The 26,291-nt window shown below is 42.7% G+C and overlaps 2 protein-coding genes across 3 annotated transcripts in view; both read right to left on the minus strand.

Moving 5' to 3' along the window:
- LOC140128356 (NACHT, LRR and PYD domains-containing protein 3-like) overlaps window positions 1-17,509 on the minus strand; it is a 28,426-nt gene extending 10,917 nt beyond the window's left edge. Inside the window, exons 1-3 of the mRNA XM_072149993.1 lie at window positions 17,424-17,509; window positions 10,996-11,047; window positions 222-275 (exon numbers count right to left, since the gene is read on the minus strand). Coding sequence (XP_072006094.1) covers window positions 222-275; window positions 10,996-11,020 — 79 coding nt within the window. The 5' untranslated portion in view covers window positions 11,021-11,047; window positions 17,424-17,509. The remainder of the gene's footprint in view (window positions 1-221; window positions 276-10,995; window positions 11,048-17,423) is intronic.
- A 3,501-nt stretch (window positions 17,510-21,010) lies between these two features.
- The window catches only part of LOC140128354 (NACHT, LRR and PYD domains-containing protein 1b allele 2-like), a 42,013-nt gene continuing 36,732 nt past the window's right edge, over window positions 21,011-26,291 (minus strand). Inside the window, exons 15-18 of one of the 2 annotated variants that reach the window (XM_072149989.1) lie at window positions 25,970-26,098; window positions 24,064-24,193; window positions 23,928-23,978; window positions 21,011-22,546 (exon numbers count right to left, since the gene is read on the minus strand). In XM_072149989.1, coding sequence (XP_072006090.1) covers window positions 22,254-22,546; window positions 23,928-23,978; window positions 24,064-24,193; window positions 25,970-26,098 — 603 coding nt within the window. In that variant the 3' untranslated portion in view covers window positions 21,011-22,253. Of the gene's footprint in view, window positions 22,547-23,927; window positions 23,979-24,060; window positions 24,194-25,907; window positions 26,099-26,291 lie in introns of those variants that run through there. The other variant, XM_072149990.1, reaches the window with a different exon arrangement.

The raw sequence follows: 26,291 nt of genomic DNA on the forward strand, positions 1-26,291 counted from the left end.
ATTGGAGACTACAAAGAGAATTGTATTTATATTATTTAATGTTACAAAATAGAAAATACTTTAAAACTGGACAAGTTTTTTTTACATTTTTATGGAGGTACCTTACTTGGAAAACCTCCTCTGATGGTGCAGTATCTTCTTTATATGGTTTGGTTGTATTGATTGACCTTCATAGGGTCTGGGGACATTGTTACTGTAATTTTAAAATAATGAGCACTTACCTCTCAGTTGTGGAGGAAGCTGATGTCCGTGTTTATCCAGGATTTTGAAGTCATCTAATAAGAAGTGACAGATGTGTAGGATTATCTACTACTTATTATAGTACAAGAAGAAACAATATACAATTATATAATATTATAGAACAGTCCCCGAGAGAAGCTCCTACTACTATAGTGCACAGGTAAGTCGTCGTAGTCAATAAATAACACTTTGTAGGTAATATTGACCACAGATAAAATATGCACATTGAATAGTTCTATAATTTAACACCATTCTTCCATAATCCATTGCAATGATGTGTAGCTAAAGGAGTCCTTGTATTCTTTCACTGGAAGACCTGTAATAAAGTCAGTCCCCGACTTAAGGACACTCGACTTACAGATGACCTGTGACCTCTGGTGATGCTCTCTCGATGCTGATAATTTACCGATAACTTTACGGTGCCTACAATGAAGCTCTATTGTTAATTCTTGTTTTCATATCAACCGAAAATGTTTAAAATGGTTTTTCGGTTGATTCGGGTTAAAATGGTTGATTTTTGGTTTCAGGGACCAAAAAATGTATTTTTCTGGAATTACACTTATGAAATATACCTGCTCTGACTGACAAACAAACCCATAAAACCCGTCTTGTACGTAACCCTAGTACTGCCTGTATATATTACAATTATATGCTCAAACCAGTGCATATACAACACAGAAACCAGGCTCTGTACATATATACAGAACCAGAACCAAGCTCTTACATTCCCGCCCCCTTCATGATCACTCTCCTTTTTCTGTCCAAAAGGATCTTTAGGAAGATGAAATAAAAGAAGTTTTTACAAAAACGGTGAGTGTTACCATCTTTATCCAGAATTTAATCTGTTTGTATAAATAGAGAACCAGAACAATGCTCTGCACATAAAAACAGCAACAGAAACAGGTTCAGTAAATAAATGATGCAACAGAACCAATATCTGTACATAAATGCAGCACCGGAGCAACCTCCGCCAGCCACACGGAGAACAGTGATATCTGTACTTATCATCTATAGATATATATAACTCATGTCTAGATTGGCCCATCTTGTAGGCGTCTAGGGGGGGATATCAGCCTATTATGGCAGCTTTGAGATGCATAGACTTCTTTGAGTGTTTTGGAATGGTATTTTAATACATATAAATAAATGTTCTATATATTAATACTTTGTGATATACTTTTTTTCGGCTTTATTATAACACCAGCTCTTTAAAAGCTTTTTGATACTTATCCTCATACCTGCCCATTTACCTCCTTTCCTGCCTACCTACCCTTCCCCTCTCAGCCTCCTATCCCTTCCTCCTTTCTCTTGTTGCTCAGAAACAAAATGCCTACCTTACACATCAAAGGGTTAACATTGTATGGATGGAACATGGTGCCTCCGATACCCTCCCCACCCTCCACCCCCGTTTTTTCTGCTCACCTGGGCCTTCCCTTCCCCCTTCACTTTGATTGTCTAACACGTGAGCCTTCAATTCTATGGATGAAACAAAGACTTAACAAAGACTTTGTGCACATGTCTGCCCAACCGATCCGGTCTTTACGGTTAATCTGTTGACCCCCCCACTGACAGCAATGTTATGTGATCCTATTGGTCTCCATTCTCTTTTTTATGTACCTGTCATTCATTGCCGTCTGACCGGTTTGTAGTTCTCGACTGTACGCAAGATAACAATGTATGTTTGTTTTAAGCGTTATACATTGTTTGCCTTTATTGGAATCCCGGTCCAATAAGAACCTTGGAACCTTGTTTTGTGTCTTTCTTGCCACCGAACCAATGGCTTCCATAAATGTTACCACTGTAACCAATGTCAGAGGTCTAAACACCCCAGAATTCTAACCCTCTTAGTTCATACCATACCACCTATGAGAAAGTGGCTAGAGGTGCGGGCATTATTATATCCAAATAAGTGTCAGTCACTCACACGCTCACTTGGTCAGATCCAGAAGGTGCATAATAGTCAAAAGTAATATTGGTCAATTATCAGTTACACTGACTTCCATTTACGCACCAAACAAAAGACAGTGGGCTGAGAGAGACATCAAGCAAGATGCAAGATTTATCTGAAGGTATTAGAATTACAGGCGGTCCCCTACTTAAGGACACCCGACTTACAGATGACCCATAGTTACAGACGGACCCTTCTGATCTCTGGTGAAGCTTTCTGAATGCTTTCCTATAATCTCAGGCTGCAATGATTAGCTGTAAAGTGTCTGTTTGAAGCTTTATTGATAATCCATAGTCCCATTACAGCAAAAAATGTTTAAACTCCAATTGTCACTGGGGCAAAAAATTTTTTTGTCTGGATCTACAATTATAAAATATACAGTTTCGACTTACATACAAATTCATCTTAAGAACAAACCTCCGGAACCTATCCTGTACGTAACCCGGGGACTACCCGTATACAGGGGCGGACTGGGAATTTAAAATGGCCCTGGAAAAAACTGTAAAAGCGGCCCCATTTTATGGGCGGAGTCAAGACAAGTGGGTGTGGTCAGACAATATGGGTGGGGTCATAACCGACAAATTGTTGGTATATATAGAATAACACATTTAATCCTGCCTTCTTTATACAAAATAAAACTACTAAAATACGTTTTCCCATATACAAGCTAACTATCTATAATCCTGCCCCCTATGTACAAAAATAGAACTACCGTACTATAATACTGCCCACTATGTACAGGAATAGAACTACTATAATACTGCCCCCTAGCTACAAGAATATAACTACTATAATACTGCCCCCTATGTACAAGAATATAACTACTATAATACTGCCCCCAATGTACAAGAATATAACTACTATAATACTGCCCCCTATGTACAAGAATATAACTACTATAATACTGCCCCCTATGTACAAGAATATAACTACTATAATACTGCCCCCAATGTACAGGAATATAACTACTATAATACTGCCCCCAATGTACAAGAATATAACTACTATAATACTGCCCCCAATGTACAAGAATATAACTACTATAATACTGCCCCCTATGTACAGGAATATAACTACTATAATACTGCCCCCTATGTACAAGAATATAATTACTATAATACTGCCCCCTATGTAAAAGAATATAACTACTATAATACTGCCCCCTATGTACAGGAATATAACTACTATAATACTGCCCCCTATGTACAAGAATATAACTACTATAATACTGCCCCCTATGTACAAGAATATAACTACTATAATACTGCCCCTATGTATAAGAATATAACTACTATAATACTATCCCCTATGTATAAGAATATAACTACTATAATACTGCCCCCTATGTACAGGAATATAACTACTATAATACTGCCCCCTATGTATAAGAATATAACTACTATAATACTGCCCCCTATGTACAGGAATATAACTACTATAATACTGCCCCCAATGTACAAGAATATAACTACTATAATACTGCCCCCTATGTACAAGAATATAACTACTATAATACTGCCCCTATGTACAAGAATATAACTGCTATAATACTGCCCCCTATGTACAAGACTATAACTACTATAATACTGCCCCTATGTACAGGAATATAACTACTATAATACTGCCCCCTATGTACAAGAATATAACTACTATAATACTGCCCCCTATGTACAAGAATATAACTCCTATAATACTGCCCCCTATGTACAGGAATATAATTGCAAAAAAACTGCCTCCTATGTACAGGAATATAACTACTATAATACTGCCCCCTATGTACAAGAATATAACTACTATAACACTGCCCCCTATGTATAAGAATATAACTACTATAATACTGCCCCCTATGTACAGGAATATAACTACTATAATACTGCCCCCTATGTACAAGAATATAACTACTATAATACTGCCCCCTATGTACAGGAATATAACTACTATAATACTGCCCCCTATGTACAGGAATATAACTACTATAATACTGCCCCCTATGTACAAGAATATAACTACTATAATACTGCCCCCTATGTACAAGAATATAACTACTATAATACTGCCCCCTATGTACAAGAATATAACTACTATAATACCGCCCCCTATGTACAAGAATATAACTACTATAATACTGCCCCCTATGTACAAGAATATAACTACTATAATACTGCCCCCTATGTACAAGAATATAACTACTATAATACTGCCCCCTATGTACAAGAATATAACTACAGGCGGTCCCCTACTTAAGGACACCCGACTTACAGACAACCCATAGTTACAGACGGACCCCTCTGCCCACTGTGACCTCTGGTGAAGCTCTCTGGATGCTTTAAAATAGTCCCAGATTGCAATAATCAGCTTAAAATTGTCTGCAATGAAGCTTTATTGATAATTCTTGGTCAATTACAGCAAAAAAATTTGAAACTCCAATTGTCACTGGGGCAAAAAAAAAAAATTGTCGGGAACTACAATTATAAAGTATACAGTTTCGACTTACATACAAATTCAACTTAAGAACAAACCTACAGTCCCTATCTTGTATGTAACCCGGGGACTGCCTGTACTATAATACTGCCCCCTATGTACAAGAATATAACTACTATAATACTGCCCCCTATGTACAAGAATATAACTACTATAATACCACCCCCTATGTACAAGAATATAACTACTATAATACTGCCCCCTATGTACAAGAATATAACTACTATAATACTGCCCCCTATGTACAAGAATATAACTACTATAATACTGCCCCCTATGTAGAGGAATATAACTACTATAATACTGCCCCCTATGTACAGGAATATAACTACTATAATACTGCCCCCTATGTACAAGAATATAACTATTATAATACTGCCCCCTATGTACAGGAATATAACTACTATAATACTGCCCCCTATGTACAGGAATATAACTACTATAATACTGCCCCCTATGTACAAGAATATAACTACTATAATACTGCCCCCTATGTACAGGAATATAACTCCTATAATACTGCCCCCCTATGTACAAGAATATAACTACTATAATACTGCTCCCTATGTACAAGAATATAACTACTATAATACTGCCCCCTATGTACAAGAATATAACTACTATAATACTGCCCCCTATGTACAAGAATATAACTACTATAATACTGCCCCCTATGTACAGGAATATAACTACTATAATACTGCCCCCTATGTACAGGGATATAACTACTATAATACTGCCCCCTATGTACAAGAATATAACTACTATAATACTGCCCCCTATGTACAGGGATATAACTACTATAATACTGCCCCCTATGTACAAGAATATAACTACTATAATACTGCCCCCTATGTACAGGAATATAACTCCTATAATACTGCCCCCTATGTACAGGAATATAATTGCAAAAAAACTGCCTCCTATGTACATGAGCACCTTACATAGAGGGGATGGCAGCAGTCCTGTGTAAGAAAACAAAGGTGGTCAGGCTGCAGCAGGCCATCGTAAAATATGGACCTATGGGGTGCAGCAGACCTGTGTAATTAATCCACATGGCTGCTGCACCCCATGGCAGCATATTATATGCAGGAATGCTGCGCCAGGCCTCCCTATCTTTCCTTCCACAGGACTTCTGTTTCTACCTCGTGTAAAGCAGAAAGTGTCACACTTTGTACAGGATTGTCAGAAGTGACATTTAGCTACTCACAGGTGATGATCATCTCCATCAGGTATAAAAGTGCACTGATTCTCCAGGCCTTCACTTGTCGATAAAGAATTCACGCTCACGTTTAGTTGCTTCCTTGCAGCTCCTCTGTGAGCCTAAAGACACTACAGTCACTTACACTATAGTGTCACCTGAATAACACTGTGCTCCTAAGCAATATAATATATACCCCTCACACCACAACTGACCACACGGTGCCCCCACATATATCATATATACCCCTCACACCACAACTGACCACACTGTGCCCCCACATATATCATATATACCCCTCACACCACAACTGACCACACTGTGCCCCCACATATATCATATATACCCCTCACACCACAACTGACCACACTGTGCCCCCACATATATCATATATACCCCTCACACCACAACTGACCACACTGTGCCCCCACATATATCATATATACCCCTCACACCACAACTGACCACACTGTGCCCCCACATATATCATAGACACCCCTCACACCACAACTGTACACACTGTGTCCCCACATATATCATATATACCCCTCACACCACAACTGACCACACTGTGCCCCCACATATATCATATATACCCCTCACACCACAACTGACCACACTGTGCCCTAGGATAAATTATGTGTGTACTAAAATAATAATATTTACATTGCCACTTATAATTTACTATAAAACATACATATGTTAAATCCACATATACTGCCGTACTGTCGCATTGCAGTATATGGTAGGACCAATCCAGGGGTATGAAAAAGAAAAAAAAAAAAAATTATAAAAAAGCTAAATATTTAAATCACCCACTTTCCCTAGAACTGATATGAAAATAAACAGTAAAAATCATAAACATGTAAGGTATCCCCGCAAAATGTCCTTTCTATCAAAATATAATAACGCTTATTCTCGGTGTTGAACCCAGTAATGCAAGTGATCAAAGGCCGTACAGATTTCAAAAAGGTAGCAAAGAAAACATCAGCTCATCCCGCAAAAATTCACACCTTTACACAGTCCCGTACACCCAGAGGTATCACTAAGATATTTCTAGAAGAGTAATATTACTCCTCTTACTACTTTTGAGGAGTATATAATTTTCAGTAATACAAGTATATACCGTAACTCATGGCGGTACAGAATGTTGATAGACGCTATTTATATAATCATGTGTCAGTGTCTTCTGTGTTTAAATTGAGGCAGTTGTAGTGATGTTACATTATGCATTGCCCAGACTGGAGCCACCAACCCCCCCCCCCCCCCCAACCAGACTGCGACTGCAGCCACCGAAACCTCCCACCACCAACCTGTGGCTGCAGCCACCGAAACCTCCCACCACCAACCTGTGGCTGCAGCCACCAAAACCTCCCACCACCAACCTGTGGCTGCAGCCACCAAAACCTCCCACCACCAAACTGTGGCTAACGCCACTGACACCAAACACCAAGACTGCAGCCGACGCCGCCGAGCCCCAGTGGCCAGACTGCAGCTGATACTGCACATCCATGATGGTTGCTTTGTAAAAAGCTTTTTTTTTTTTTTAAAGAAATTTTATTTCATTTTTTTTTTGTTTGTGTGTGTGTGTGTGGGGGGGGGGGGGGGGGGCATTTTTTCATTATTTTATTAATTGAATTTGCATCTTTGTCATTTTTTGCCACCTGTGCACCCTCCAGACATGCAGCCCCACGTAACACACACCTCATGCCACCTCAGCACCCGCCAGACATGCAGCCCCACGTAACACACACCTCATGCCACCTCAGCACACGCCAGACATGCAGCCCCAAGTAACACACACCTCATGGCACCTGAGCACCCGCCAGACATGCAGCCCCACGTAACACACACCTCATGCCACCTGAGCACCCGCCAGACATGCAACCCCACGTAACACACACCTCATGCCACCTCAGCACCCGCCAGACATGCAGCCCCACGTAACACACACCTCATGCCACCTCAGCACCCGCCAGACATGCAGCCCCAAGTAACACACACCTCATGCCACCTCAGCACCCGCCAGACATGCAGCCCCACGTAACACACACCTCATGGCACCTGAGCACCCGCCAGACATGCAGCCCCACGTAACACACACCTCATGCCACCTGAGCACCCGCCAGACATGCAGCCCCACGTAACACACACCTCATGCCACCTCAGCACCCGCCAGACATGCAGCCCCACGTAACACACACCTCATGCCACCTCAGCACCCGCCAGACATGCAGCCCCACGTAACACACACCTCATGCCACCTCAGCACCCGCCAGACATGCAGCCCCAAGTAACACACACCTCATGCCACCTCAGCACCCGCCAGACATGCAGCCCCACGTAACACACACCTCATGCCACCTCAGCACCCGCCAGACATGCAGCCCCACGTAACACACACCTCATGCCACCTCAGCACCCGCCAGACATGCAGCCCCACGTAACACACACCTCATGCCACCTCAGCACCCGCCAGACATGCAGCCCCACGTAACACACACCTCATGCCACCTCAGCACCCGCCAGACATGCAGCCCCACGTAACACACACCTCATGCCACCTCAGCCCCTGCCAGACATGCAGTCCCATGTAAGATACAGGTGTTCCCTGACCTTACTACAGCCATCCTATCTCCTCCTGTGAAGCCCCCTCACCTCCATACACATGTTTGCTCACAGTCCCCCTACCAGTTCTTCTTGCAGGCAGCCATTACAGCTCCACTTCCTGCACTGTGAGGAGACTGTGTATAAAGCCACGCCCCTTTCCCGGAGGCTCCGCCCCCTCCGGTGACATCACTGCTGCACGGAGCAGCTCCCGTAGGATACAGTGTGAGCTGAGCGGTGCCGGCCTGCGCGCTGTACACCTTACCTGTGCGCTCCGGACACTCAGCTCACAGGCAGCGGCGCTTCACTGCCGCTGTGTGTCACTAGTACCCGCATCAATTATAAGATGTGGGTACTATTGATTAAAGTTGTAGGAAGTTGTAGGGGGAGAGGAGACCGGCCCCAGATAGAGGAGATCGGCCCTGTCCAGCCAGAAACCGACCGGCCCACCGGGAGAATTCCCGGTCAGTACAATGGCCAGTCCGCCCCTGCCCGTATAGGAGGAGACTGAAGTCTTAGCTCTTTACCCCTCTTTTTAGTGCTACAGGGACCTCCATTCACTCAAAAAAATCCTTTGGTTCTATATACAGAAAACTAAGGGACATTGGAGTTGTAAGGGACTTGGATCATTCTCAAGTCTCCGCCTCATTATGTCTCTTCGACATCCCCAGTAGGATCCACAGTAACCATTTCCAATTTTTTCCAATAAAATCTCTACCTAGAAAACAACCCAAAAGACACCTCTCGCTCCATCACTTGTGAAACACCCAAAGGGTTTATAGGGGGGAACTTATACCCTTTTATTTAGGACTACCCAAGCAATTCATAGTTGTGATGATGACCCTTTACCAAAACCCGAGTGCTAGAATTAGGGTAAATGGAATCCTCTCCAACTCATTTAAAATGTCTAATGGAAAGCATCAGGGTTGTCCCCTCTCTCTACCCTCTTCATCCTGGTCATGGAGACACTACTCCAAGCCATCAGACTTCACCCCAATATCAATGGTTTTACAGCCGGTAAGGACCACCATTTGACTGCAGCCTCTTCTGACCATCTTTTACTGCTCCTCACCACCCTCAACGCATTCCCTCACGACGTCCGGTGTGGAATAGTTGTTGCGGCGGCAGTGTATTCCTGGTACCAGGAAAGGTCCTGTGATTGGAAGAAAAAGAGGTGTGCCATTTTTGGACTTTATGATTGGGTAATCACATTAGGGTTTTTACCTATGAAATCCCATAGAAAGTAGGTGTGTTTGTGATTGGACAGAACAAAGTATATCACCTTCTTGTTAGGTTAATACAATTTAGTTTTTTTTATACTAAAAACTCTATAGGAAGTAGGCAAACTTATGGTTGGAATAACAGTGCGCCATTTTAAAACTTATGATTGGTCATCAAACACTTTTACTTATAAAATCTCATGGGAAGTAGGCACCTCCATGACTGGATGGAATGGGGGAGGGGGGCATGATCTTTATGATTGGTCAATGGAATCATGCCTGTTTATGTTGTAAACCCTGTAGAGTTACGCATTGGAGAAAAAAATCTGTGAGAATTTTTTGGACCTTGTGACTGGTCATTCTTATTTATTTATCTATTTTTTACATCAGAAATCCCTTAGGATGAGTGACTACAAGAGAACAGACAAACTTCACAGAATCTCTCACCACAGACAGAGAAACAAGCTACTAGAAAGTATAGATGTTCCTACAGAACAGAGTCAGGGATAAGCTGCAGGTACAACAATCCCCAGCAAATACTGAATGACAAAACCAGCCGTAAATGGAGCCCGGCCCCTCCTGATAGGATAATACAAATTACCACAGCTGAGACCTAGAAACCCCAGCAGATAATGCAGCAACAAAAAGACAGGTATAAAAAAATCAGTCCACATAGCATAGGGGTAGAGAACCCACGAAAAAGGCCAAATGTCAACGGTTCAAATCCTGACAAAAATAGAGAACCTCCTATTCCCGTTTCCCAACTGCTCAGCTCCTATAAAGCTCACTCCCCCTAATTCAGGTTTTTGATGTTTTGGACACTGTCAGAAGACATCTTGCCTCAGTATCTGCAAAATTCCCTCTCCGATATGACATTGGAGACTGGAAGAGAGAAGAATAAGAGCATAGCGGGGCTAGTACTGGCCACTGTTGCCATCTCCCTGTCCAGAAGTCCCCGGGGTCCGACAACAAGTGGCCAGTCTGGTTGTTGAGTCCGGTGGACCGGGCTCTTGGACTTGTCTGAACCTATCATGGGACACTTTGAAAAATTTGTACGATGTGAGACGGTCTGGCTTAACTGTGCGCTGTCTAATTTTATGACGCTCGGGATAAATAAGTCCCATTGGCTTTTATGTGATGATGGTGTTAAGAAAAGAAATCCAGCGTAATCATTCACAGATGTATCTATAAGGGAATAGTATAGGCGAGATATCCGGCCAACATTACCCCCTGTTTACATAAACTTATTTACAAAATATTCAGCAGTCATATCATAGTAATAACTCCTAGGTACTTACCATCACTGGGATGCCTGTCACTCATTGCTGAGCCGCAAATATACTAAATTCACTGAAAAAAAAAAAATTACATTAAGAAGCAAAAATACAATTTTATCTCAATCTCTGGGATATGTTCTGGATTTGTTGATGTGTCTGACTGCGGAATAACTTCAGTGTTTAGAGTCTGATGATGGAAAAATAAGTTCTTTAGTTTACAATCAGGTCCATAGACCTGAAGACATGGAAGGGTCACTTCCATCATTTTAGAAGAAACCAAATCCTAATGGAGAAACAGGGGCCAGTGGTGACTGATGTTACATACTGTACAAGGTTTACTATTCATATGATGATACCAATATTATGTATATAGGATGTAAATCTAGTGCGTAAGATAATACCTCATTTAGATTGTGAGACGCGAAAGCAAATAATTTCTGTTTTATCTTCCATTTCCCCCCAAAAAATAATACGTGAACAATAAATTAATAAAACTGTGAATGAAATGTATCCTAATATACTGTAGTCTGGATACTGGATAAGGGTGGTTTGGTCACCAAGCATGAGAACAGCAGAAGCTGTGACAGTTCAAGGTAGGAGGATGGACTATTGGCTACTAAGTGGGGCAGGAACTATGACTTTGGCTACTCTACGGGGTGCTGTGACTGTTGGCTGCTGTGAGGCTGCTTGACTATAGGATACTATGGGGAGCTTTGACAATTGGCTACAATGTGCACCAAACACTGTAACTATTTGTGGCTGTGAACATCCTGGGGGGGGGGGGTCTAGTGGTACTCTGTTCAAGGGCCCTTATTCCAGAGCCCTATATGAGAAAAACAAATCTATACTCACCTTTTGGCTTCTTCTCCCAAGCCCCGCGGGTTTATCTTCTGCTCTTCTGGCCCAGGCGCATCACTATGATGTGGCGGTGTCGCGACCATGTGATGTATGCGCTGCGTGGGCCCTTGATCTATGACGTCACGCATCACTGCGACAGTTGCTTCTATGGGAGAATTGTGACTATTGATTACTGTGTGAGCACTGTGACTATTGACTACTTTGGGGGCACTGTGATTATTGATACTGTGGGGGTAATGTGACTATTGATACTGTGGAGGCACTGTGACTATTGACTACTGTGGGGGCACTGTGGCTATTGATACTGTGGGGGTAATATGATTATTGATACTGTGGAGGCACTGTGACTATTGACTACTGTGGGGGCACTGTGACTATTGACTACTGTGGGGGCACTGTGACTATTGATACTGTGGAGGCACTGTGACTATTGACTACTGTGTGAGCACTATGACTATTGACTACTGTGGGGGCACTGTGACTATTGATACTGTGGAGGCACTGTGACTATTGACTACTGTGGGGGCACTGTGACTATTGATACTGTGGGGGCACTGTGACTATTGGTTACTGTCGGGGCACTGTGACTATTGAGTAATGTGGGGGTAATGTGACTATTGATGCTGTGGAGGCACTGTGACTATTGGTTACTGGGGGGCACTGTGACTATTGATACTGTGAGGGTAATGTGACTATTAACTACTGTGGGGGTAATGTGACTATTGATACTGTGGAGGCACTGTGACTATTGACTACTGTGGGGGCACTGTGACTATTGATACTGTGGGGGCACTGTGACTATTGATACTGTGGAGGCACTGTGACTATTGACTACTGTGGGGGCACTGTGACTATTGATACTGTGGGGGCACTGTGACTATTGGTTACTGTCGGGGCACTGTGACTATTGAGTACTGTGGGGGTAATGTGACTATTGATACTGTGGAGGCACTGTGACTATTGGTTACTGGGGGGCACTGTGACTATTGATACTGTGAGGGTAATGTGACTATTAACTACTGTGGGGGTAATGTGACTATTGATACTGTGGGGGCGCTGTGGCTATTGATACTGTGGAGGTACTGTGACTATTGACTACTGTGGAGGCACTTTGACTATTGGTTACTGTCGGGGCACTGTGACTATTGACTACTGTGGCGGTAATGTGACTTTTGATACTGTGGAGGCACTGTGACTATTGGTTACTGGGGGGCACTGTGACTATTGATACTGTGGGGGCACTGTGACTATTGATACTGTGGAGGCACTGTGACTATTGGTTACTGGGGGACACTGTGACTATTGATACTGTGGGGGTAATGTGACTATTGACTACTGTGGGGGCACTGTGACTATTGGATACTGTGGAGGCATTCTTATGATTGGGTATTGTGGGGGCACGGTAACTATTGGCTATAATGGGGGCAGGAACTGTGACTATAGGCTGCTAACCCATAATTACATCACTACTGACAGTAAATTATGTCACTGCTTATTTCCTCCATCCCTGCAAAATGACCTCATTATTGATACACTGTTGACCCATCAATACAGAAGTTATAATCAATCATTAAAAACTGCCTAAAAAGTAACAATTGTGATAAAGTTCCTTAAAGAATCAGTAAATGTCTACAGACATCCTGCATCCAGAGGAGAGAGGGGATTGCTGTTGGTCAGTGTATCAGGCCACAGTAACCCTGTCCTAAACCTGGGTATGGTTTGGCCACAGTATACCACGGGGTGTGACTGCTATGGGCATGAAAGGAGAGAACCTCATGCTGTGGCCACCATCTTGAATTGACCTCAACACTGCAGAGAACATTGGAGAATCATCCAGCAAAAGATCTATGAGGGGGGAGGGGGCATTCACATCCGAACAGCAGCTCTGGGGGCGATTCTGACATCACGCCAAGAAATTCAAGCAGAAACTCACAAGTTCAATGGATGCAAAAATTGTGCAGGAGACATCACAGAAGGTTCCTGTGTTACATGTAACTTGGCCTGTTGGGATGTTTTGGAGTGAAATCGCTTTTGATATCAGTGAATGTGACCTCCTAAAGCTGCAAATTCAACAAATGACCATTTTCAGTTCTTTACAACCTATAAAATGTTTGGAAACTCTGCTGTGCAGGATAATATGGACCTGGGCATTCGATTTATTTTTTTAATTTTGAAGAATATCCGGTTATCATTGGGAGGTTTGTTCAATAAAATTCGATTTATACTCTTAACGGGTGATGACTTTTATTATTCTGATTGTCATTTGTATCGACCATTTAGGAAAATCAGAGATAAATATCATTTGCAGAATATTTGGGATATTTCTTAACATTTTTATACATATACTATACACCCATCTAATGTGAAAGCCAGGTATAGTGTACCCTAAGGCAGTGATGGCAAACCTTTTAGCGACCGAGTGCCAAAACTGCAACCCCAAACCCTCATTTATCGCGAGGTGCCACCCAAAAATTAAAGCAGTAACTTATTGCTCCCTGTTCTTCAACAATGTTCAGTCATAGCGGCCTCCTGACGACACCAACATAGTAGAAAGCAGGGAAAATTTGCTTCATTGTAGCTTCTTTCCAGTGTCCCTCTGTACACAGAAAATTGTGGGGCCAGTAGAAGGTCTTCCAAAGAAATTAGGCCCCGTCTCCCTCTTCCTCAGTAGCCAAGTAAGTCACTTTAAAATATCACTAAAAGCTGCATATTTGCTTCCCAGTTGCTTGGAACTGCAGGAAGATTCTTTGAGTCCTGTCTGGTGTGCTGGGGGGGATGGCCCGGGTGCCCACAGAAAGGGCTCGAGTGCCGCCTCTGGCACCCGTGCCATAGGTTCGCCACCACTGCCCTAAGGGATAAACTCTATTCTTGGGTGTGTAAAAAAGCCTAGGCCGGACTATATCCCTCTTGGCCATGATGTTATCACTTCGCTGGTTTTCTCAGGGGGTGTGACTAGGAGAGGCAGGGTTAAAAACATAACTATTAGACTCATATAGACACACACATTTATAGACCTATAGACATAAACATATAGAGGCACATTTACTTACCCGGTCCTGTCGTGATCCCCGAGGTGCATTGTCTAACGAGGATTAAGTCCGACGCAAGTCACTAAGATCGTGCGCCCGATATCCTGCATGTGTTGCTTCCCCGCTCAGGTCCCCGGAGTTCACCTTCTTCTTCCCGGTGTATGTGAGTGCATGTCTTGCGACAAAATTAGAATTTTAAATCCTGCACTTAGTCCGAATCAGTCCAATTGTCTGACGGCCACGCCCCCAATTTGTGTAGCATGAAAGTCGGCGCCGAAGCGCCAAAATCCGATTGTGTGCGCCAAAAACCCAGTGAATTGCTGCGCGAAAGGGAAATAGTCGGCAAACCCGATGGAAATGCGCTGTGCGGACCCTTAGTAAATGTGCCCCATAGTTCTTCACGCACACACATTTATACACTTGCACACAGAAATGCACACATATAGAGCATATAGCAGGTGGTTGTATCCAAGGGCAATTATCTTGTTTTTAATGGACAACATGGTCACATTTATATGCAATTATCTTCACACAGGTAACATTTTTTAATAACACTCAATAAAAAAAGGTATATATATGTCCGAAGAATTAAACTAAATGGGGCAAATTTACCTACCCGGTCCTGTCGCGATCCCCGATCCGGACGGTCCGGCGAAGATGAAGTCCGGCGCGATTCACGTAGGTTGTGCGCCCGATTTCCTGCATCTGTCGCTTCACCGATGAGGTCCGCCGGAGTTCACCTTCGTCTTCCCGGTGCTTGTAAGTGCGTGTCTTGCGACACAATTCGAATTTTAAATCCCACATGTAGTCCGATTTGCGTCTCATGAAAATCGGCACAAAATCCGATTGTGTGTGCCAAAAACCCCTGTTAAATGGAAACCCCTGTTAAACGGAAACTCCCGTTAAACGGAAATCACCTGGAAACCCGACGAAAATGCCGGGACCCTTGTGTTTGTAAATGAGCCCCAATGTGTTTGTCCAAATAAGAAAAGACAATCTACAGAAAATCATAATACACACATCTGCTGCTGCAGAACCTTGTAATATGAAAGTGCAGAACATCACCATACACACCTCAGCTGCTCCAGAACATCACACAACACACTTTAGCTGCTGAACATCAGAATATACTCAGAATGTACTCAGAACATCACAATGTAGCTGCTGTGAAACTTCATAATACACACGTCAGCTGCTGCAGAACATCAATACACAATAAATACACATACATACCTGAAGACATATGCACACACAGACACTTAGAGACACATAAACACATATATATACAAATATGCATGTACACACATAAATATGTACACATACATTCAGGGGAAAGATATTGAAGGGAGACAGCCATGGCCCCCCTCCCTGCAGGCCCAGTCACGGCACCCACCAAACTGATTACATATCAGCCCCTGTAGTATATAGCCAGCAAGCCCCCTGTAGTATATAGCCAGCAAGCCCCCTGTAGTATATAGCCTGCCAGCCCCCTGAAGTATATAGCTTGCCAGCCCCCTGTAGTATATAGGTTACCAGCCCCTGTAGTATATAGCCAGCCAGCCAGCCCCCTGTAGTATATAGCCTGCCATCCCCTGTAGTATATAGCCTGCCAGCCCCTTGTAGTATATAGCCAGCCCCTGTAGTATATAGCCTGCCAGCCCCCAGTAGTATATAGCCAGCCAGCCCCCTGTAGTATATAGCCACCCAGCCCCCTGTAGTATATAGCCTGCCAAACCCTGTAGTATATAGCCAGCCCCCTGTAGTATATAGCCTGCCATCCCCTGTAGTATATAGCCTACCCCCTGTAGTATATAGCCAGCCATCCCCTGTAGTATATAGCCTACCCCTGTAGTATATAGCCTGCCAGCCCCCTGTAGTATATAGCCTGCCATCCCGTGTAGTATATAGCCTACCCCTGTAGTATATAGCCTGCCAGCCCCCTGTAGACATCATAGTGTGTGTCAATGCCGGCACACATAGTAGAATGTCAGTAAGCGGCTGACATCACGATGCCTGCGACGGGCCGGGATACGGAGCTGATGCCGAGGCTTATACTCGAGGATATATGTTACATTCCCCCCTAGGGAATTTACCCCCCTATGGTCTCTTACACACAAACATTTTTTTCACATCTTTGCTCCAGTGATTTTCACTAATGTCTCACTGGGTTGTTTAAAAGTGCATTTTCACAATTCATTTTTTTTTTCACTTATCCAATATCGTTAGGGGGGAAAAAAACATCCGGCTCTAAAATGTTTTCGAATGACCATTGATAAGTGGAAAACATTCCATCTGTTTCTTATCACATTGTCACTACAATCACAGAGCTCCCTATACAAACATACAAGAGACTGAACGCCCCGGGGAGGGGACAGGACGCAGGCGAATGCCGGGACTATGACTTATGAGTTGTGTTACTGCTCTGTTACTATGTATATACACAAAGAGAATGTGCAGCAATATATATATATATACGGTATATATATAGAAGTGTATCCTCGTGTGTAACATGATCCGTGCACAGTATTAGTGATTTAGTGATGTATGAAGTATAAAACATACCCAGGGCAGTAAAGATTATTCCCTCCACTTCTCCCGACTGAGGAGGACACCTGTGAGCATGCTGGACAGCGCTGCACTGTGTGCTATATGTGGCGACCCTGTAACCTTGACAATGGGAGCGTCAGAAAGGGAAACCAGAAGACGTACGGTGGACACAAACAGGTCAGGTAAGTCCAGCTGTAGCACTGGATAACATGACTGGCTCAACCTGTTAGCCCAAAGCGAGTGTGGTGTAAGGGAATAGAAGGAACCACCTATTTTCTGTGATAAGGAAATGAGTTATCTCACCTTAAAGGGAACCTGTCATCAGGAACAGGCACAATAAACCTTACTCACCCCGCACTGATGAAAAGTGCAGCACAGGCTCTCCAGCTTAAATCTGACTCCTACCTTTAGTAATTTCATTACACAAAGTCTTTATGTTTTTGTCTATGCTGGCTCTATCCAGTGGTGTGTGGCTCCACCCACCACCAGGTGGCCACGCCCCTCACCATACAGTGAGAGGGACAGTATTTTGGTAAGGACAGGAAGTGGACAGGAAGAGGACTTTCTGTCTGCTCGGGACAAGATTTGAAGAGGCACTGAGCTGTCAATCAAAAGACAGAGGCGTGGTTTACTGGCAGCCTGGAAAAAAAGATGACTCTTCTGTTCAGAATATGATGCTTGTATATGTAATGACTATTGTTGCCAGAGAATATTACGTTATTCTACCTGGTTCAGAAAAGTGTGATCACTGAGGATAGCGGACACAAATACCTAATGCAGAAGTCCTGTTCTCTTTTATAAATGGATCATAAAAGTCTTGGTGTGGGTGAATAGCGTCCAATAATACGTTGTTTGTACCGGTGCAGTCGCGGTATTGTTTGGTGTTGCAGGTCTTTTAAAATGAGGAAATCAGGAATTTAGGGACAGGGACGTGGCTGTGGTACCGCTGGTGCTACAGGGAGAGGACATGTTTTGTCTTTGCATGCTCCATGTTTGTTGCTGCCAGAAGGTGCCAGGGCATGTGGGGTGTACTGGTAGGCCCCAATAGGTCACATGAAGTTGAGGCATTGGACAATTACACGGCAGCTGTGGACTGGGGTCGAGGAGCAGACAGATGAGTGGTTGCTACTGCTAAACCTCAACTCTGGCAAGGAGGTGTACGACAGTGGCTGGAACCTTGGAGCATCTTTGGGCCGAGTCAATTTGACGCACGTCTTGTGTATTGCACATGTGCTCAACTTGGTGGTACAAAGGTTCCTGGCCACCTATACAGCCCTGCCACAGCTGCTGCTTGAATTGCGCGGCGTGCGTTCCCATTTTCGGCTTCAGATCTTATTGCTTGCCTATCCACACTGCAGAGGAACTTTGGCCTGCCCGGCCACTGCCTCATTTGCGATGTACCAACTGGGTGGAAAATAGCAGCACGAGGAGGAAGTCACCAAGACAGCACAGGAAATTCATATTTTTCAACTCACGATTAATGGAAATTTGCAAAAGTGTTTCAATTCCATTGAATAGAACTTTAAATTAAAAAAAAGATTAAATTCTGGATTAATGAAAATTCCATATTCCAAAATGTTTAAATTTCAGATTTATTTTTAACTTCAAATTCAAATTTTTCAATTTCCAATGAATGGAATTTTGAACTAAAAATTGTTTCAATTCTGGTTTAATGGAAATTCAAATTCAAAACGGTCTTATCCTCGACAGTCAAAAATGAAGGGACATTTGTTTCTAGTTACAAAAGTTTTTTCTACCAAAGTCCCCGTCAACCATTCTGGTCTATTTTTTAGTCTATTGGTCTGAATGAAGGTTTATACATTTTCATCATTTTGCTTATGTTAGGTTCCCATCATTTCTGTTTGTCCGGGATTAAACCATTTTGGTCTATTTTCTTGTCTTTTAACTAAGGAATTTTCCCTTTCTTAAAGTTAGGGGCATTGTAGATCATTAAATTACATCTACTAGACACATATCAGATCTTTTAGGCAACAAGGAACTGCTGTATATGACATGTTATAGGTGACGTAGATGACTTGTGTCACTGCTGGGATTGTATTTGGCAGGTGATAGAACCGCTTAGAATTCACATCATAAAGTTCAATCTGAGAGAATCTTATTCCCCATAGTCGGGGATCCTCATGTGTTATGCACACTGTATGCGGCTTTCATATGTCTTGCACTGAGGAGAAGCTTCCAGACTCTGCCATAAAGCCCCGACTGCTGGAGGCCGCAGTGATAGGTGACTCCCATCTGCCTACTACATCTCCGGAGCTCAGGGATCTTGGGGTCTTCTTTATTTCTCTCACCAAAGCTCTTCTCCCACGATTGCTTAGTTTAGCTAGACGGCCAGGTCGAGGAAGAGTTGTGGTTGTCCCAGATGTCTTCTATTTAAGGATTATGGAGGCCACTGTGCTCTTAGGAACCTTGAGTGTTGCATGAATTCCTTTGTAACCATGGACAGATCTGTGCCTTGCCACAATTCTGTTTCTGAGCTTTTTGGGGGGTTTATTATACCTCATGATTCTCATGTGGTCTGACATGCACTGTGAGCTGTGGGCTGTGAGGTATGTGATTTTTCTAATAAGGGCCAATCAGGTTTAATAAATTTGCTAAACATGTTTAATTAAACACAACTGGACTCCAATGAAGGATTAGAATCATCTCAAGTAGGATCAGAAGGAAATGGACAGAATAGGAGTTCAATTTGAGTGTCACAGCAAAGGGGTTATCCGGGTTTAAGAAGTTACTCAGGGCCGGGCTGGGGCGAGCAATTTAAAAATAATAAACATGTACTTACCTCCTCTGGCGCCGCTGATGTCCCGTGACACGGTCCGTAGGATCTGTGCCCCTGTTTGTTTATAGGGGCACAGTGGCCACACACATGGAGCTTCTGCCCAACGCAGGGACCAGCCCCACCCATCCGTCCCTATCTCTCAGCATTAGCACTGGGGGAGGGCCCCGGCCCGTCTCTAAATTATTCTTAAACTTGGATAGTTCCAACATGTGATATTTCAGTTTTTCTTGTTTAATAAATCAGCAAAAATATCTATATTTCAGTTTTTTTCATGACAGGGTGCACATTAATGTACAAAGAGTGTACATTAATGAACAAAAAAAAAAGTTTGATCTTACCAATTGGCTGCAATGAAACAAAGAGTTAAAAATTTTAAGGGGTCTGAATACTTCCCATACCCACTGTACACACACACACACTCAAATACATTATATACAGACCACACACACATACAGTATAATTACACCCAATACACACCCAATACTCCAGATGCCGGGCCCCTTTGACACTGCAGGCCCCATAGCAGCTACCTAGGCTGCCACCCCTGTAGTTATGCCCCTGCAGTGTATTGTAGGTGATTGTGAACTGGTTGGTTTTCAGGTTATGTGTGAAGGTTTGGAAGGTGAGGGACAACCTGACACATCAGAAGCTGAAGGTCCAGTGCAGAACACAGGTAACATATGGGACGGTATCGGATGATATATGGAGGGGACAGGATGTGGACGTCTTTGTAAGTCATGGTTAGTATTTTAAATACTGAACAATATGAAATCTTTTTTTATACATTTTATTTACATTTATTATATTTATTTTCTCAACTAAAACAATCTGCTATAATGTACAGTATGAAGAATAGACCCTCATTCCAGATATGGAGAAGAGAAACTGTGTGAGGGTCCGTTCACATGTTCAGTTTTTCAGATGCAGTTTTTGTAGCTGATAATGGATGAGAAATTATCATTGAGAGAAGCTGCTCCTCCTTTATTTTTTGCTGGTTTGGACAACAGAAACTGCATCTAAAAAACTGAACGTGTGAACGCATCCTCAAGCTCTTTGGCAATTCGCTGGTTCCTGAGGTTATAGCTAATTGGTGGGAGGTTAATGGGTGGGACCATGAGTGTCCACCCCCAGACTAAGGCATTGTGCCGAAACACGCAACATTGTGCCTGTTGTTTTGGTAGGTGCTGGGCTCTCAGTCAAGAGTAAGTGGTTATTCAGCATTTACTACCTCCCAGGGTAGTGCACTTCATTTGAGAAAGAGTCTAATAATGAGCACGTTGCTGTGCACAGTATACATCACTGGTTATATACTTATCTCCTTCTCATACAACCTGAATTTTCTGGCTGCATGCTACTCATACTATACCATTTTGTTACCCTAGTACCCTATGTAGGAAGTGAATGCCGGACTTGTAGGGGCCCATATTATTCATATAGCCCTGGGCCACCCTTTCCGGTATATACGGCCAAGCTGCATGGCTCCCTCTGGAGAAGAGAGGGGTGACCAGTTGAACGTATGCTACACCCAAGTCCTGGCCTAACCTAGCATACATCGTGTTGGATATCATATATGAATTGTGTCAGCCTCCCTCGACTTGCTCCCGTTTTCTTGATTGACTGCTTTTGTACGATACACTTGTAATGTAATTTTGTGGATATTTAATGTATATAGTATGTATTCTTTCAGCTAAGCTGACTTTCATGTTTTGTAATATCTTGGTTCAACCTGAGTTGAATTACTATGTGTGATGATTCTTAAAAGTTTTGAAGAACTTGGTAAGAGGTTTTATCCACCAAGTGGCTTTCAAAACCCAACCTGACTTGTCCTCTGGCCCATCACATACATGAATTAGAGACCCCTTCTTCTGTGATATGGCCATTTAGACTGATCATAATCATTAATAATGAACCTTCTGGGGTGACCACCCTGGGACAGTGCTGCCTTCGTTGTGACACTACCGATACAGGACCGTCGGATGGCTTCCATAGATTTTCTGTTGAGATGCCTCCTGGATCTCAGCGTTATCTGGAGATTATCTGGTCCAGTGTCAAACTAAGCCCCTTTCCAGATGATTGATGATGGAACGGTTGTGTTTCCTCAGACTCTGGAGGACTTTGTCTTTGTCCTCATTACCCCAGGACTTGATATAGTCATAGAGCCATCTCATCTTTTCGTGGTTGATGTTTTGGCTGCGCACAGTCTGATACTGTTCACTTGTTAATAGATGTGGACCCAGGAGATCATCTAGAACAGGGTCTACAACAGAGATCATTTGGATCAGATCTGCTCGATGTTCATCCAAAAAATGGAGTCTTTGCCCTGGAAGAGATGCACAGGATCCTGTAATGAGAAATACGATCAATTGGCACAAGCGTTTCTGGGCCATTACACGGCTATAACATAACATTTTAAAGAACAGCCCCCACCTTTCATACACACACAAATCATGTTGTCAATGTTTAACGGTTCGAGTCCATTTGAACCGGTCCAGCATCTATCAGTACAAAGGAGTCCGTACCAGGTTTGTGGGACGTTTCTGTATGGAATCCATTACATGTCTTTGCACCCACTGTATTGGCAGGGCCAATACAATAATGCAGGCAGTCCCTGGGTTACGTACAGGATAGGTTCTGCAAGTTTGTTCTTAAGTTGAATTTCTATGTAAGTCAGAACTGTATACTTTATAATTGTATCTCCAGGCAAAATTTTTTGGGTCTCTGTGACAATTGGATTTTAAAAATGTTGGATTGTCATAAAGACCAGGATTAATAATAAATCTTAATTACAGACACTTGATAACTGTTACAGCTGTTTATTGTAGCCTAGGGCTAAAGTGCAGTAAATTACCAAAATCCAAAGGGCCGTTTGTAACTCAGGGTCATATGTAAGTCAGGTGTTCTTAAGTAGGGGACCGCCTGTATACAATATTAGCTGTAATAGCCAATATAACCCACACAATTGCAGTTGATAGCAGTTATATCCAGTTTTGTCACTGAAGAAGAAGTGCAATACTTCGATACGTGCTTGGTAAAATTATTCTACTTTATTGAAGCATTAAAGAATATACTATCTTAGTATAGTATCGAGTCGGCCGATCCTTTCCACCGATTGCTGCAGAAGAACACTACTCCATTAGAACCTGATACCAGCACAGCCAACGTTCAGCAGGAAGCGGGTCTCAGCAATAGTTAATATCGAGCAGAAACAATGTTTGTTATGCATTCATAGTGCACCGGCTGCACCTATTACACGTGCACAAGGATATACGACTACGCATGCGCATAAGGCATGAATCCGCTTCACTCATATCGCTGTCAGTAAGGGATTTTTTGAGACTGTGTGCAGCAGTAGGTCACTTACTGTATTTTTCGGACTATAAGGTACACAAAAAAATCCTTTGATTTTTTCAGAAATAAAAGATGCGCCTTATAGTCCGGTGCGCCTTATATATGAACTGTACTTCGTATGAACAGGGGAAAGAAAGAGAGCCACAGGGAACCAAACAGGACTAACAGCTAGCCTTAAATATGAACCTAGACATTTTAGCAGGCATTTATTGATGGTGCGCCTTATAATCTGGTGCGCCCTATAGTCCGATAAATATGTAGGGAAATATAGAAGTAGGGAAATCGATGCCTTGTTAAAACTGTATCATAGGCCATACAGTGTTGGATATGGTCCTATGTATCCTACCAGAATGGCCCTTTATACATTCACCTACCTTCATGTTGTATTAGCTGCAATAGAGACTGGATCGTGTTCTTCATGTCACCTAAAACAGAAACAAATACCATAAATATCCTCACAGCAAAGTAAAATGGGGGTGGAAACGGAATAAAGTAAAGTAGAAGCCGCACTTTGTCTCAGATGAGTCGTCCAGACGGGATCTTTAGTGACTTCTTCAGAGACGGACAAAAAAATTTCAGCATCTGTTTTCTTTAGTTGGATCTCCGTGTACTGGTACCGCTCCGACTGGAACTTTAGAGTCTGGAAAACGTTAAATAACGGGATCAGTAAGAATTTTTTTTGGGGAGCTAGAGTAAAGTCTGTTTCAAAGTGAAGACCAGCCTGGTCAAATTTTCTATTCCCAGCCTCCATTTTCTACATATTAAACTCTATTTTTTTGTCTTTCTTTCCTTTATTGAAGCAGCTTGCTAAAATAGGACCTTTCTTTACCCCAAATATATCAAGCTCCAAAGACCAGGATGTAGGGGCATATGTATTAATTCAGGGGCACTTTGAATTTTGCTCCTAGCCCCCACCGTTCCCGGAATACCAGTCTCTGACTATTCTAAGTCCAGGATCGGCAGAAAGGAGGAGCTCCAGCACCAGTGGGGGCGTGTGAGTATATGCTAAACTTCTCTGACACCATCCAATCAGTGGCAGACAGTGGCAGAGAAGTAGCTTCCTTGTGGTGTCTCACTATGCTGCTGCTAGCGGACCACTCTGCCTGCTGCGTGGCTCCGGCTCTGCACTGTGATCACTCAACCGTGTGTGCAGCTGCTTTGCTTGGTCAATAAAACACACCGTGATATTGTGAGATATCTTCTTCAAATTAACTATTTATACCTTTGTGCACCAGGACGTACTATACCGTACAGGTACTGCGGGGGGTGAGCTCACGGGCTGAGCTCTTTCCATACACAGCAGGTGTCAGCTGTATAATACAGCTGACACTCCCCTGTTACTGCCATGGTTGGTGCTGGCCCCAATCGAGGTAGTTACCTTGGATGGGCAATCGATGCCCCCCATGACATCATTGCCATCAGTAAAATTGCTATATACCACAATACAGTAGTAGTGCAATGAGCAATCAGACCCTGCAGGGTTAAATTACCTTACAGGGTCTGAAATAATAGTAAAAAAAAATAAAATAAAAAAAGCACAAGTTCAAATCACCAAGAAAACATCTAAAAACAAAAAGTAAAAAGCATAGACACATGAGATATTGCCATGGCCCAAAATGCCCGTTCTATCAAAATATAAAAAAAAGATTATTCTCGTTTGTGAACACGGTTACAGAAAATAGGGCCCAAATGTCCGAATCGCCACTTTTTCACCAATTTTCATTCAAGACTATTTGAATAAAAAAAAATGAAATGATAAAACAGTCATATAGATCTTAAATTGGTGTCAAATAAGAATTGCCTGTACGTACCACAAAAAATAACACCTCACACCACAGGTCCGTACACCAAAGTGCAAAAAAGTTACTGGCTAAAAAATTTGGCAAAATGTCAAATATTTTTTTTTTTGCACAAAACATTAAAATTTTTTCTAAAATCTTCTAAAACCTAATAAAACCTATATAAATCTCTGTGATCGTATTGACCCAAAGAATAAAGAGAAAGTATCATTTGGAGCACAGAATGAAAGCCGTAAAATTGGAGCCCACGGGAAAACGCCGGAAATGTGTTTTTTCTTGTTTCGGTTATATTAGTTTTTAATAGATTTTAAAACATTTCACATCTAACTTTTACAAACTTTTGTCCACTTTTTTGTTTCGATTTTTATCAGTTGCAAAATGGCAAAAAAGTGCAGTTTATTTGGACTTTTCGGTACGATAGGAGAAACCCCTTAGGAATTGTGTCCCAGGGCCCAGTGGACTCTAGTTACGCCACTGCTCCCGTGCATCTCCCATCTCCCATACTCCCCCCCATCTTCCTACATTACACAGTCACCCCACTGCTAAGCTACTTACCTAGCGTCACTATCCACACCCATCAGTATCATAATGCACAGGATATTCAGAGTATAAAATACCTCCGGACAGACGGACACTTCTGGATGCCCCGAGACAAGGTAATCCATATTTGTGTACACAGTATTCCTGGTATGTTCAGGTTTTACGATTCTGAGATATTTATGGTGTTTGTTTGTTCTGTCAAGGTCCTAAAACATGATATTAAAATGAATCCATGCGATCATTATTATTGTTATCACTGTAATCAGAACTTTGTGCAAGTGGTTAGTAGCAGCAGGACTGTGAAATATGGATTTGTATTCCAGAATTGTAGCTGGACTTGGTGTACTGGAGCACGTGATCACTAATAAATTGCCCAACAGCTCCTCCCCTGAGCTCTTC

This window comes from Engystomops pustulosus, chromosome 4 (genome assembly GCF_040894005.1).
Source record: "Engystomops pustulosus chromosome 4, aEngPut4.maternal, whole genome shotgun sequence".
NCBI lineage: Eukaryota > Metazoa > Chordata > Amphibia > Anura > Leptodactylidae > Engystomops > Engystomops pustulosus.